Genomic DNA, 15,107 nt, shown 5'->3' with positions numbered 1-15,107 from the left:
AAAGCAATAGGGCCCACCATTTTCAATTCATCAAAACATTAGAGACGTTCAGACGTACGAATATACACAACTATAGTCAAAACAGGAAATCATCATAGAGTCAAAAAGGGAAAAGAAACATATACAGTGAGGGGGGTGGGTGGGGAATTTCAGATTTCACGGGGGCCACTTTCGAAAAAGTGATTTGTGACAGAAGGGTACCAGCAAGAGTGAAGATACAAAACAGACAGCTGTGAGAACAGCCAAGCTGGAGGTGGCAGAATTGAGAATTAATGCTACGATTGTCTATAGGAGTGACAAGGATTGACAGGATCAGGGGATAAAAACATAGAGATAAAAAGTATAAGTCAAGAGAGGCGAAGTTGAGATGTTTTGTGCAGAGAAGAGATGAGTTACCCCTCACCTGAGGAGAGGAAGCCGGCCTAATGAGGTCCTGGATGCAGCGAGGACATGCAGGTGGCTGGAGTGACCGAAGATGCACAGAACAGAAACAGATGGAAACATATGATTCGTTGTTAGATGAAGAATAAACACATGTATGTCCGAAACTATATCAATTAACTTGCGCCAATTTGTTTTGAGAATGGACAGTGTAGAATATTGCTGTGAATTAAATAGTTTGTTTATATACTGTTAATGAAGTGACTTGGGCTTTAAGGTTCTCAATCCAAACCAAATCTGAACAAATAGGCCTACCTAATGAAATACAGAATACAGATGCAGAATACAGATGCAGAACAGTTGTTCTTACATGTGACGTCACAGAATTAAACAGGTTCTTGCGACTACTTTTCTGGACATTAACAGGCTGGAGAGGAGCAGGCTTGTTCCTCCTATAGTCCACCACCATCTCCTTAGTCTTGGAGGTGTTTAGGAGGAAGCAGTTCCTGTCGCTCCATTCCCGAAGGTCTTCGTCAGGTCCCTGTATTCATCCTCCTGCCCATCCTTGACACACGCCACAATGGCTGTGTCGTCAGAGTATTTCTGAACTCAGAGTTGTACTTGAAGTCTGACGTGTACAACGTGAACAGAAAAAGAGCCAGGACAGTCCTTGTGTTCCTGGTATGCGAACTGCAGGGGGTCAAGCATGTCATTGACCTGCGGTCTCAGTTTTACAGAGAAGCAGCCTCTCCAGCCTAGGGTTATCATGATGTGAGATGTGATCACGTGAGGGCCACCGGTCTATAGTCTTTTGGCTCACCCGGCCGCCCTACCTTGGGTACCGGGACAAGATATGATGTTTTCCACAGAACCGGGACCCTCCCCATTTGAAGGCTCAGGTTGTAAATCTTCTGTATACGGGCTCCGCCAGTTGGGCTGCACACACCTTGAGCAATCTTGGGCACACACAGTCACACCATCTGCTGCCTTTCCAGGGCGCAGCTTCCCCAGCTCCTTCCGAACCTCGTCTACTGTAATCAACAGTGGGGGTGGTGGAGGTGTGAGCGGGGTTGCAGCTGCAGTGATGGAATTGCTGCCCTGTGGTGGAGATGGAGAGGTAGTAGAGGCCACTGCTGGGGTGATGGGGGATAGAAGGAATGCCTGTGTCTGTGGACCTTTCACACAGGATCACAAACCCTTCAACAATTTCAGTCAAATGTTTACAGTTTCACCATTACAGTACACCCAGTATTATTACAATGTTTCTTCATGCAATTTATGTCTTCTGCCAATATTTATATAATAATATAAAATAGCGGATTGAAACAACTCTGTAGATCTTAACAGAAAATATAAATAAAATAAGTCTGGAATATTAACCACTTCAAGCCTAGACACTTGACTGCCTGGGTCAATCCTTGGCCCACTCACTTTCTACTGCTACATTAAATATCTTTGCTTAAAATAGCTGATCTACAAGCTCAAAAGGTTCCAAGCTTGTAGATGTGCTCTTTCGCTTAATGTTCGCCTATTATGACAGGCCTAGTATAGAACAAGGACGGTTAAGACGCTAGCAGACTGAAGTGGTTACTGAAAAACAGTCACTAAGGTACAGTGAGACTGCACTTAATAATAGCTAACACTGACTTCACAACATTTTATATTGATGTTTTATATGCAGACATCTGATTGGCTATATTTAGCCGGTACTTGTCTTTAATTCTTCTCATTATTGAATTGATAGATTTGATAATAGTCTTGCGCTTCCAGAGAATCCAGACGATCAGAGATCGCAGAGATCTCTGATCATTCGGCAGTGCGAGATAATGGTTGTTCCATTGTGAACATGTGATCGTACACAATCTATTTTAACCCTGATGAAGCTCACGTGCTTATAATCACCAGTTCTTTGTTCCCAGTATACTGCAAGTGTGGCTGGAATCTAATCCTGCACCTGCCACCGCAACAATAGGCTCTATATGCAATAGTAGTCAGGGAATATTATCAGTATTAATGTCAAATCTGGGAATACATTTCTTACCAAGAATTTTCTTCACCAATGTGTTTGTAAAGGTGTCTACTAACATATCCCACATTGGTTTATATTCAACCACCCTAGGGTAATTTTTGACAGCTGCTGAAAGTTGTGGTACCATCAACAGCAAATATATGGCAACATTTTCTAAATTTCATTACGCTTTAAATAGCATGTGAAGTGTCAAACTAGGGGGTTTTCATCATTCTGAATCCATTCCAAGCATTAGTTTTGCACGAAAAACACTCCTTGGGCTAAAACGGCCATTGACACTTGGCCCAAATGTGCCCTAATGTGCCCAAATGTGCTGACCTCATCACATTTGTGATGACGGCTATGGCCATTTTTAGCCCAAGGAGTGTTTTTCATGTAAAACTAATGCTTGGAATGGATTCAGAATGATGAAAACCCCTTAGTTTGTCACATGCTGCTTAAAGCATAATGAAATTTAGAACATTTTGCCATATATTGGCTGTTGATGGTACCCCAACTTTCAGCAGCTGTCAAAAATTCCCCTAGGGTGGTTGAATATAAACCAATGTGGGATATGTTAGTAGACACCTTGTTAGTAGACACCAGTAAACTCTTGGTAAGAAATGTATTCCCAGATTGTATTAATATCCCCTGACTATAGGCTCAGCCTTGGAAAGAAATTCCTTACTTGCTTCACAGTTGTTACCAATGACACAAAATAATAAAGGCTCTGTTTCATTCTGATCAGAGTCAGGGTGCTGACATTGTGCATGATGGCTCACTGGAAACGTACTGTGCTACACTAGTGGGTCTCAAAGTGTGGTGCCGGTATGGTTTTTGAGGATGGCCCTTTAACTCTGAGTTTACAAATGGAACTAAATGGACCCATAACTATGATTGTTATCAATTTATGAATAGCTCATGATGATGGCCTGCTCACTGGAGTCCTGAGAATAACTTTATTGATGGCGTAAGGCTGCCATATAGTGGACTACAGTTGTACTGTATACTATACAGTACTATACAGTGTATAGCACACTCAGGAGTTGACAGTTGTAACTACCATGTAGGACTCAAATGGAACCAAATGAGCCGCGTCAATTTGGTTCCAGTTGTACACTCACAGAGTTGTAGGGGTCCTTGACGTTAAAAACTATGAGAATCACTGTGCTACACTAAATGGAACAAAACCTAGTTAGCAGGTAAGGAAGAGCTTTATTTACTGCAGTAAATAGAGCCTATTTCTATCACCATGCACCTTACCAGTAGGTGAAGTTGTGACAATGCACATCTCAGTTGATAATTCACTGCTAGCAGATGACGCTGGGTAGTTCTCCAAATATTTTCCCCCCTTCAAGCAGATAGCCTACCAGCAGCATAAATGGAAAAATATTAGGTTCTCGGCCCACTCCAATGTCCCCCTCATATCATTCATTCATATTCCAAACTATGTTGTGTTATTAATATTTATCACTGTGATTCCAGACTTTTCAGGACATCCTGTAGAACATATTCCCCGTTCAGTTCTCCATTAGATGGCAAAAAAACACCCGTCCCGTCCCGTGTGTGTGTGTGTGTGTGTGTGTGTGTGTGTGTGCGCCCCTCTACAGTTCAAATACTGGATATTGTCCTACGTGGCTGAGAACCAAAATTGGATCATTTTTATCACCCTACTCTCATTCCACATCTGCCATTTCCACATCCACCTGGGATCCAACCCCTTTCTTCTTTTTGGCTGGCACAGATGAAGAGGCCTCTTTCTTTGGTTGCATTACTGGCTCAGCTATGGAGGCAAGACAGAAAGCAGAAAAAAAAAACACACAATTAGAGTGTGCAGCCAGGCACCATGCAGGGGGGAAACTAACAAATTGGATTGTTAGTTTTCAGAAAATAAAAACATTGATTGATTGATTGAACTCAATACAAGAATGTTAACTGTGGACGACACCATAAAGCATTACACTTGTTTACAATAGGGTCCACCATGTTCAATTCATCATAACATTTAGAGACGTACAAATATACACGATACTATATATAGCCAAAAAATAGGAAATCATTTTGAAGAGAGAGAGAGAGAGAGAGGGTGTGCTGGAGGTTGGTAGACAAGACACAGCACTGGTGTGATGATCTTCTGAGCATGGGGTCTCGTGGAGTCGTGGCCAACCAGCTAAACTAACAAATTGGATTGGACACAATATATAGAAATACTCTGTTACAAGTAAATGTCTGCTATTCAGCTTTTACTTGAGTTAAAGTACTAAAGAATCGGCATCAAAATGTATTGATGCTAAAATGGTGCCTTGGACATGTATACACGGCATTTAGGTCCTTTTTAATGCTATAAAACGGGATAGCTGTAATCAAAATGTGAGTACTTTTCCCACCACTGGTTTGTAGGTGGATAAAAACGTGGTGGAGTTTGAGAGGCTGCAGGAGGAGATGAAGAGCCTGCTCACAGAGGTCGACAGACAGAAGTGCTCCCTTGAGAAGAAGGGGGACAAGTTGTCCAAACAGCAGCTCCTCAGGGAAAACTCAAAGGAGGCCCATAGGCTCCACGTTAAAGCTGTAATGAGGTACACCGTACAACTGTGTTTTCTTTTAGACTTCCAGTGGTGTTCAACGACCCCTTTTCATATCGAGTATCCAATTAGCCACCCCGGCAGATGGGGGCGGTATTGATTCACTAGTTCACAATAGAACGTCGCAGTCCCGCCCCTTTTCATGGCCCAGAAGAGAATTTCCCATTAATTTTTCCCCATTTAAAATACAATTAATAATAATACTTTCTGAAACGTCTATGAGGAAAAAAAAAGAATGGAAGATTCTCTTCCAGGCCATGAAAGGGTGGCGGGACTGCGACACTATATAGCCTTCATCTGGTGCCGCTCAGGGACTGGCGATGAACCAGATCGTGGCAGGCCGGACCAATCAGTGGCAGCCACAGGTGAGACCGGGTGTGACGGTCACGCCATCGAGAAGCGCCTGCGTAGGAATTGCATTTCCCAGCGCCTTAAAATTGGAAAATCGTCTTCTATTCTTGAACGCAAACGAAGACATGACCTACACATCCGACACGATAGTGAGGGGTTTATAAAAGGTATTGAACCTAAAGCTATCAGGTGTTCATTTCATTAATTGGATTTGCTTTGAGTTATATATTATAATTGGCAAAGTAATTCAATGTATTACAGTCTTTATAAACCTGTGTTCATCCCAAAAGGTCAACGCAATATAAAATGAAACGTCTTGTCCCCAACAGGAAGTGTGACTTGTTTGAGATACACTTGTTGCAGTCACAACTTTTGGTAAGCCTTAAGAATTTGATGTTTATGTGCTGTTTGTAATGTTTTCTGTATGGCACTGGCAACTAGCCAACTACGGATGGGAATTGGCATTCTTGCTAAATCCGGTGTATTTACACTACATTTTAAATGTAATGTCCCTTAATATGCGCTGCCCGTCCAAATAAACGTGTGTGTGTGTGTGTGTGTATATATAAATAAATGTCAACTAACCAAAGTGTTTTGTTGACTGCAGGATCAAACTGACTCACTCAACCGGTTCAAACGGAACCTGGATGGAAAGATGGAAAGAAAATAAATGTTAACCTTTTTTTCCCCCCCAACCTTTCTTTCCATGATTGTTTAGCTATAAGGGGTTCCCGTCCTAAACGGGTTAAACAAAGCTTTGTCATTTCACTGTTCAATTCTATTAAATGATGCTGTTCAAAGACACGCTCTGTGACTTCATTTCTGTCATACTGCAACTGTTTATGACCTATGATTCTTGAATTCTATGAAGACCCGACAATACAGCAAATGTAGCATTTTCCCCATACTTATGTTTAGTGTCCAGAGAGAATCGCACGCACACAGTTTGACCCCAAGTTCTGTTCAAGAGTAGGGGGTGAGAGAGAATTTCATTTCATAGGCTGCATCATTTATATTTCAAACAATCAAATATATAACCCAAAAGGTTTTCATAATGGTTTATTAAGCAATTCTAATATGTCACTATTGAATAATGCCTCTATGGATCCGTAATTGCACATACCCGCGAACTCCTTCAACAAGTATTCTCCTAGACTAAAGATGTGGAAACCTTTATAATGAAAGCACACATAGTAGTAACATCCTTACAACACTAAACATGTCTGGTCAACGACCAGAATGACAACATAATAAGCAGTATTATCAATGATGTGATAATACTGTTAACATGTTCCTGCATGGTATAAAGAAACGTTTTGTATTGCAAAAATCATATGCTGACCAGAGAATAACACATACGACCATGGCCATGGCCCACATGAGGCAACAATGAAGAAATTACATTTAAATGACAAAATCATGGCACTCAACTTTGGCACAAAATGCAATGAAACAAATGTCTGAAACATGACATAATTATACAACTTCATATTCAGCCATTATTCACCGACTGCATGAATGTGTGGTAATACTCCTACAGTGGTCTACACAGTAAATGTTCAGTGCGTCAGTTATTATATTATCGACAATGTGTATTATTCACACATACTGTACAAGTAGTGAGCTAGACATTAGCAAGGAAATATTTTCAAACTTTCACAATATATCATCATAAAACCTGAGAATCTAGAGGAACATATACAATATTCATTTTGAAAGAACTGACCATTCAGAAAAACAGCTTATATAATGAACAAACGTGGAATAAAATCCAACGTTGGCGTGAGGAAAAAACACACAGCTTTAAGTGTGCCAGAAACATTGCTTGTCATCATGAAGGAGAACCAATCCAAATATTTTAAAAAAATGCAGCAGAATCACTCAAAGATTGTCTTTATAAAGATCTGTCTCGGTCTGTTCGAAGATGATTGGCTACACCGAAACTCAACCTTGTTTGCTCAACCAAGCTTCGGGTTCAAAACAGTTGTTCACCAACAACATCAAAACCAAACCAAACGATATGGGGGACAAACATGCTCTGTGCTTTTCTGTGTGCTTTTGAACATTCCAAGATATTTAGAAGTGGTAGTGATGCGTGGGTCTGTTTTTGTTTGTTTTGGAGAGACGTACCAGACCCAACGAACCCGGAAAAAGATCCCGGACCATACATCTTCGCGGGCAGGGCTGACCCGCCCACCTGAACCCGCAATAATTGCATCTGAAGCTGATCAAAACTGCGTGTTGCATGTAGACCCGTGCATCACTAACTTCTAATATATGCTTTGTCGCACAACCACGAAGCTCGATGTAAACGACTAATCTCTGAATGATAAATGTGTCGATATAAACATGCAACAGAGTATACAGTACAACAAATTAAGCTTAAAAGATCAACTTCGAGAACTCTGCGTAGGTAGTTTAGGGTTAGGAAATTACTTGAGGTGCCGAGAGACATCCGAGGAGAAAAATAGCACTGTTTTTTCTTTGTGTGTGTGACGACTCTGTTCTTCACCAGCAAGAGCGGCAGAATGCTCGCCAAGGCCACGTGGAAGCTCAGTGGTTTTATTGTGCTGTTGTCAGGGCGGAAGGGAAGCGCAAAACTGAAAAAGAAAAAAAAACATGTGGGGGCCGGGACCAGGTTGAGAGCAGTTAAATGCATCTTCATTCTCAGCATTCATTTGAACCAGTGGTTGTCAAAATGTGCTCTGGTGGACCCCCAGGGGGTCCCCAGCAAAATTATAGGGACGAAATGGACCCATGTCTAACTCTGGCAGTGTGGAAATGGAACCAAACGGACCATTAGGTTCCGTTTATACACCGTCAGAGTTATGGGGGGGTCCATGGCCTAACACACTGATTTTAACAATCATGGGCTACTCCAGGTTAGAATTGCAATCAAACAAAGTTTGTCTCGATGGCGTCACAGATAAGCGTCTCTGGTAGTCTCTGGGCTCTGGGTTTTCACTTTGAAAGAGTCTGTCGAGTTTGAAGATATTAAATGACATCCCCATGCCTGTGGGAGGCCCGAGAACAGATGGGTGATCCCCAGTTCCTCTCAGGAATAGCTTGTTCAGAGATGTGTGCCGCGAGAAGGTCTCTGTCTCTCTCTCTCTGGCAGGTGTCACTGAGTCAAAGCAAGTGCCATCAATGCTCCAATCCCGGATCCCTACAGCCCCCATTTCAAGCAAGCTTCTCCTGGTCTTCCCAATAACCATCACAATGTCCTCGCATACATATCACAAGCAACTCATAACTTATAGCTAGATATTAGGTTTTTGGTGCTACAAGCATCACTACCACATTCTCCCCCTCCCCCCACCCCATTATCAAAGTTACCCTGGTTTTATTACACGAAACAAATCGAATGCTAAAATTAATAATAATTGACAATGTCTATCTTTATAAAACGGACATAAAACCACATACCAAGACATACATAATTCATCAGTAGGGTGGCTGTGGACAGTTAAAAAACCTGCCTATCAATGTCACATCATCGGTGGGGTTTCTGTGCTGATGGAAACTACAGCCTCTCCCCTCCTGGGATAGTAGGTTGCTAGAATAGAAGGCATTGTTATTGCATCAATATAAAAAATAAATGAATAATAATGCGTTTGGAATTACCGGCACCACTGATGTCACCGGGCAGGTTTCTGAACCGTTTACATCCCTCCTGAGACACAGAGTGAGCAGACAGAAATTAGCCTTAGTGAAGACTAGTAATAATATGAAGAGTTGGGTTGAAAATAAAAGTGGTCCTATTTTAATTATGAAAGGGTCCAAAACACAGCTTGTCTGTTGTGGTGCATTTGTTTTGCAACAAGGTGTGTGTGTGTGTGTGTGTGTGTGTGTGTGTTTGCTTCTGCCCATCAGGTACATGTATGCTCACAGTAGTCATAGGCACGTTTGTGTCGTGTGTGTGTACTGTGTGTGTGTGTGTGTGTGTGTGTGTGTGTGTGTGTGTGTGTGTGCGCTTGCGTGCGTGCAGCATCCAAGTTTGTGCGTGTTGTTTGAGACAATGGATGAAATCAAATATGATACTATTTGTGACCGAATACCTCAATATCAATATTATGACGATAATATCAAAATTGTGATGATAAAATCGATATTGTGACAATTCATTTGATCCGATAAAAAAAAAAGAAAAAAAAATCTATTTTCACAATTTCTTAAAACATTCGACTTAGTATAAAACTAGGGCTGAAGTGAACACTTGTATGCAATATGTCACTATATCTATATGATAATTTATGCAATATGTCACTATATGATCATTTCCAAAAATCCAGGGCGACATCCCCGGCAAAAAAAAAGAGGAAAAACTCTGCTGTTTGTTCCGGTAGCGCAGCTCAGAATCTGTTCTTGAGAGATTACTGTGGCCTTCACGATACCGATAGAACATCGATATGTTGCCCGGGTCTACATCCAACCATCCCTCAAATCTGCAGCAGCCCCCCATCATCGCCCCTTGCTCCATCTTCCTCACTTCCTCTAACCCAGTAATTCTCTCTCTCCCATCGCTGGTACTACCCCCCTCCCCCCTCCCACCATCAGTGGTCCTGCAGCAGCCCGTCCCACTGGATGGGCTGGGAGAACACCTCCCTCTCCAGCCACATCTCGTAGCTGTAGTGGAAGTCGTCGGGCAGCTCCACGCGCTGGCCCAGCACACTCTGCAGGCAGTTGTCCACGGGAGCAAACTCGCCGCTCATGCGGTTCTGGTCGTAGCGGCGGCCGTTGAACTTCTCGATGCTCTCGCGCAGCGCGCACTCCTCCGCCTGGAAGTCCCACGGCCGCGCGTCAATGTCTGCGTGGGGAAGGTATAGCGGAAGACAGAGAGGGAGATGTAAGACCGGGACTCCACTGAGTGCACCGCGTTGCGTCTGGACGGCGTCAAACAATTAACGGGGGCGAATGGGCGACACCGTCCAGACGCCGTCCAAATGAAACCGTAGGCAGTGGAGCACCCATTGATGATGACGCGATGCTGATGGACGCCCGATGGCTGCAGTGGAGCTTTGGCCTAACATTGACTGTGTTCTGCAGGCAGTAATAAGCATACTTATGTGATTATTATTTACTTAAAAATAAGTAAGTGATTGTTATTATTTAGAGTGCACTAGAGACTAGAGAGAACAATGTGTGCATCATAGAAGCTAGGACACGGTAACCAATGAATCTAGCATCTGTTATAGTAACATGCTACTGTATCTACCCAAAATGGCATTCTGTACATTTGAAACTACAGTATAGTATAACACCAGGTAACCAATTAAGCTAGCATCTGACTAAACAACATGGCATCTAAATAACATTCTAGAAACTATAGAGGGTATCCTGTGACATGACCATCATCATACCCGGAGGTTATGCAGGAAAGCCTATTGACTGAGTGGCTTTCTGGCCTTGACAGCCTACTGACTGAGTGGCTTTCTGGCCCTGACAGCCTACTGACTGAGTGGCTTTCTGGCCCTGACAGCCTACTGACTGAGTGGCTTTCTGGCCTTGACAGCCTACTGATTACTTTGCCACTCGCTTCGCCATGCACTCACGTTGCGCATGCGCACACCCTCTATTGGATGGTAAACAATTAACCTAGAATTTATCTGAATTAGATAGCGTGCCATCTAAACCAGTGGTTCCCAAAGTTCCAGTACACTCTCAGGCAGAGTTAAATTAACATTGATTTTAAATATATAAATTGGGAGTTCGTCATTAAATCATTAATGTCATTAAATGGGGGTCCGTAGCCTAATGCAGGTCAAACTGGGAGTCCTTGAAATTAAACGGGTTGAGAATCAGTGCTAGAACCGTAAAAATCTTCTCTTATGGGCGTTCCTGGCATATCTTTTCATATGGTGGTTCGCGGGATAATTAGTGTCAATTTGGGGGTCCTTGACAAGAATAAGTTTGGAAACCACTGATCTAAATCACATTCTTAGCATTCGTGGTGGAGAAATAAGATATGTCTGCATGGCAGCCATATATTTTTCAGTTGCTAGCATCAATCGATGGAGAGAGGTTGCTATAAGAAGAAGGGCTACAGAGAGTCAGGTGCTCTCTCTCTCTTTCTGCCACCTGCAGTGACAGATACACAGATCCAGAGTGTCCCTTTTCCCTGTTACCATGGAAACATCTCTCTCACACACACACACACACACACACACACACACACACACACACACACACACACACACACACACACACACACACACACACACACACGTCTATGTCTATGTCTATGAACTATGTCAAAAATGTAACTTAGAGTTGTTGTGTGGAAATAATAAAAATGTCCCCCCCTTCTATTTAGCCTAGAACTGGAGGTCTAGAACTTTTATGGTTTTACGGTTATGTGATCAGTGACATCGGTGTACTGCAGAGTACACCGACATGTTGTCACTGATCACATGATCCAAAGCATATAGACCTCCAGTCCAGACACAAACATTAAATGCCATTGACAATGAACGGACAATTTTGAGTGTTTGTGTAAACACAAAGATTGCGTAACACAAACATTGATGATTGATGACAAAGGTGAGGACGTAAATTGTGACACAGGTGTGATTTCTTTAAATATATATTTTAACTTATAACACTCCATGTTTTAATGGGATAAATCAGGCTGCGTTCCTCACCGTTGCCGTAGGCCCAGTCGTCGTTGAGGCGGTGTCGGACCTTCTGGTAGATGGCCGACATGGTCTTCATGTTGCTCTTGCGCCACTGGCGGCCCAGGTACTTGGTCTGGATCTTCAGCAGCTTGAGCACGTACAGCTGCATCATGGCCTGCTTCACCTTCAGCGCCCTCTTCAGGATGGGAGCCGACTTGAACACCACCAGCATCTGACGGGACACAACAGCTCATTGGAGTGGGATCTATGCACACAGAATAACTCGTCCTACTTCCGGGCAAGGTATATGAAAAATAAGGTAAAGACACCAATGTCAATGTCATCATGCAATTACAGACGGCAGAATCGTCACACCATGGGAGCCAAACTACAACCGGAAGTTCGGTGGAATGCATTGGAGTCAACGAGAGCCCTGTGACCAGCTCATGAACAAACATTATTTCTGAATGACTGAGACCATTGTAAAGTAATCACTTCTGGAAAATAACAGAAGACCTAGAACACATTATTGTCTGCTGTGTTGCTTTTTGATGTGTACAGTACACTGTGTAATTTTATAGAGGTATCTAAAGAGCACAAAGTAGTACGCTTTTGAACTTGCCAGGTATCGCAAGACTGTCCACAGTTTCCTGTCTGGCAGCCAAATCTTGCGAGACCCCGAGACAGAAACTATACCTGCTGTTTAGATCCTCAAATAAAGTTATGTACTGTGCACATCGAAAAGCAAGTGATTAGAAAACAACCTGTGATATGTCTTCTTTTACATTACTGAACCGATTATATGACAAACGGTCACAATTGTTCCGAAATAATGTTTGTTTGTGTGTGTGTACCATGGTCCTGGAGTGCTTCCATTTGGTCAGCTTGTTGAGAATCCTCAGCAGATTGATACAGGAGAACAGATTCCTCCAACAAAACTGATTACAGTCACCTGCTTCCTGGAAATGTGCACACGCACACACACACACACACACACACACACACACACACACACACACAAACACACACACGAAAACACGAGACGTCCATTGAGATATGCATAACATGGCATATTAGTTATTACGCATGTCTGGGACATACAAAAGCAGGCAGGGCCGATTTTATGGCCAGGGAGTCATTTTGACTGAAAACGAATGATTGGAACGGATTCAGCAGTATTTACACACCTCACAAGCTCATATTGGCCAATATTAAAATGTCCTGCTTTTAGCCTAGGCCCTCCGGGTACCCCAACTTTGATTGGCTCCCACAAAGTTTCCCAAGGGAGTTGGCTTGGAACAAATGTTTCTGTGATAGTAGACACCTTTATGAACACATCTGTGAAGAAAACTAGTGGTAAGCATTTTTATGCAGATTCACCACAACTTTTGCTAATTTTCCCTAACGAACAGCTGTGGACTCACCAGGCTCTCTGCAGTCAGTTCAGGCATCTCATGGACCACACAGTGAGGGAAGTCCAACACACAAATACTGCAAAGACCACACACAGGGGGACCGTTTACATCACATACAGACATAACAAGGCCTGGAATTTCATAATTTTATGGGCATTTTTAGTGATTATTTATATTTATATTTATACAATTATTTTGAGGGCATAAAGGCCATTATGTCAGCTAGGGCAGCAAGGCCATCAAAGGAAACAAATTATTTTAGGTACTTTATATTTTTGTGCATACTTTTAAGTATAACTATAAATTAGATAAATGAAGAAAGAAATACAGTTAATTTCACACATATATTTACTATTAATTTACAAAAAAAAGTTCATACAGACTCAACTTAAACCCATTCTGGACGGGAACCCGTTTTGGTGTTTTAACTAAGCATTCTTTTTTTTTATCGTGAAAATGCGGCACAAATCTTTGAATTTATATTATTTCAGAAGACATTTTATTTATTTCGACGTCAGGCCTAAATGGGTTAAGCTAATCAGTCACTGAACGGACCCATTTGACGATGGGGATGTAAGGGGTGATTTAAGTATTCACAATCTCAACAAGACAACTGGTGCCTAAACATGGTAATGACAGGAAAGCAACAAAGGAGAAAGATCTGCTGGGGGAACTGGGGCAGTCAAGGCATCAAGGCCACTGTGGCCTTACTGTATGTTAGGGTACAGTATATCATTTCATAACTGCATATGGCCAAACTGAGGGGCCCTGCTGTGGACATGCCACAATTATATGCAGCGTATATACTGCAGTGACTCTAAAATGTACTGACTTTTTACACATGATCTTGTAGTCCAAAATTATTTCATACAAATCTTTTGTGTCTTTAATATAGGCCTACCACGAGTACCGTGTCAAGAGAACGTTTGTGACTGGCCGAGCACACAATGCATACAGAGAACATACTGTACACTTGAATGCAGAGAAGACACGCGCTGAAATGAACGTTTCCAAGCCCAACATTAGAACCTATAAAATAAAACGGATATAGTACATATAAACCAGATCAGTGTGGCGTGAGATTGGTAGGTCCGGGTTAAATTCCTCAAACCAAAGAGTATAACAATAGGACCAATTAATGCCTCCCTGCTTGCCACTCAGCGTCCAGGTGGTGTAGGTATACATCACGTTGTTTAGTAGGTCTGCTAGTAAGATTAGGCCATTTCCGTGGAACGTTCGCCACAACAACAGGGAACCTAGGGTTCAAATTGTTAATCTGTGGTTCACAGCAGAGCACGGAGAGGCTTCTTTACCTGTTTTTGGCACTGATGTAGGACATGATGTTCTGGTTGAAGAACTTGAGGATGAGCGGGATGCAGTTGGCAAACACCAGGTGCTGGGAGACGATCTCAAACTGCAGAGGCAGAGGAACAGAGGAAAGCGGTCTCTGCTTGTTTAAAGTCACATTGCATCGGTGTACAGTACCGTCTCTCTTCTCCCACTGTGGATTGATCTTTGAGACATACCTTCCCGATACCCATACAGTAACTTGCGTATTGTTATCTCCCGATCCAATATCGGTGTGTAATAACAACTAAAATCTAGAACAGTGGTGACCGGGTATCCTCTGGGTTCCTTGAGGGGGTTCCAAATGGACCCTTACAGGTCAGTAAGAGAGTGTACTAATGGAACCAAATGGACCCATAATGGTCCATTTGGTTCCTCAGAGTTATGGGCGTTCGGGAAATTACAAAGT

At 42.5% G+C, this 15,107-nt stretch overlaps 1 protein-coding gene across 3 annotated transcripts in view; it reads right to left on the bottom strand.

The window, feature by feature from the left end:
• Window positions 1-6,366: 6,366 nt before the first annotated feature.
• The window catches only part of strip2 (striatin interacting protein 2), a 49,320-nt gene continuing 40,579 nt past the window's right edge, over window positions 6,367-15,107 (bottom strand). For 2 of the 3 annotated variants that reach the window (XM_080757652.1, XM_080757653.1), the window contains 5 exons: window positions 14,665-14,765; window positions 13,361-13,427; window positions 12,791-12,895; window positions 11,964-12,168; window positions 6,367-10,129 (listed from right to left, as the gene is read on the bottom strand). In XM_080757652.1, coding sequence (XP_080613778.1) covers window positions 9,876-10,129; window positions 11,964-12,168; window positions 12,791-12,895; window positions 13,361-13,427; window positions 14,665-14,765 — 732 coding nt within the window. In that variant the 3' untranslated portion in view covers window positions 6,367-9,875. The remainder of the gene's footprint in view (window positions 10,130-11,963; window positions 12,169-12,790; window positions 12,896-13,360; window positions 13,428-14,664; window positions 14,766-15,107) is intronic. The other variant, XR_013963591.1, reaches the window with a different exon arrangement.

This window comes from Protomyctophum bolini (assembly GCF_963924005.1).
Source record: "Protomyctophum bolini genome assembly, chromosome: 23".
NCBI classification, from domain to species: Eukaryota; Metazoa; Chordata; class Actinopteri; order Myctophiformes; family Myctophidae; genus Protomyctophum; species Protomyctophum bolini.
Note: the sequence above shows the minus strand (reverse complement) of the source record. Positions and strands in the feature narration are given on the sequence as shown.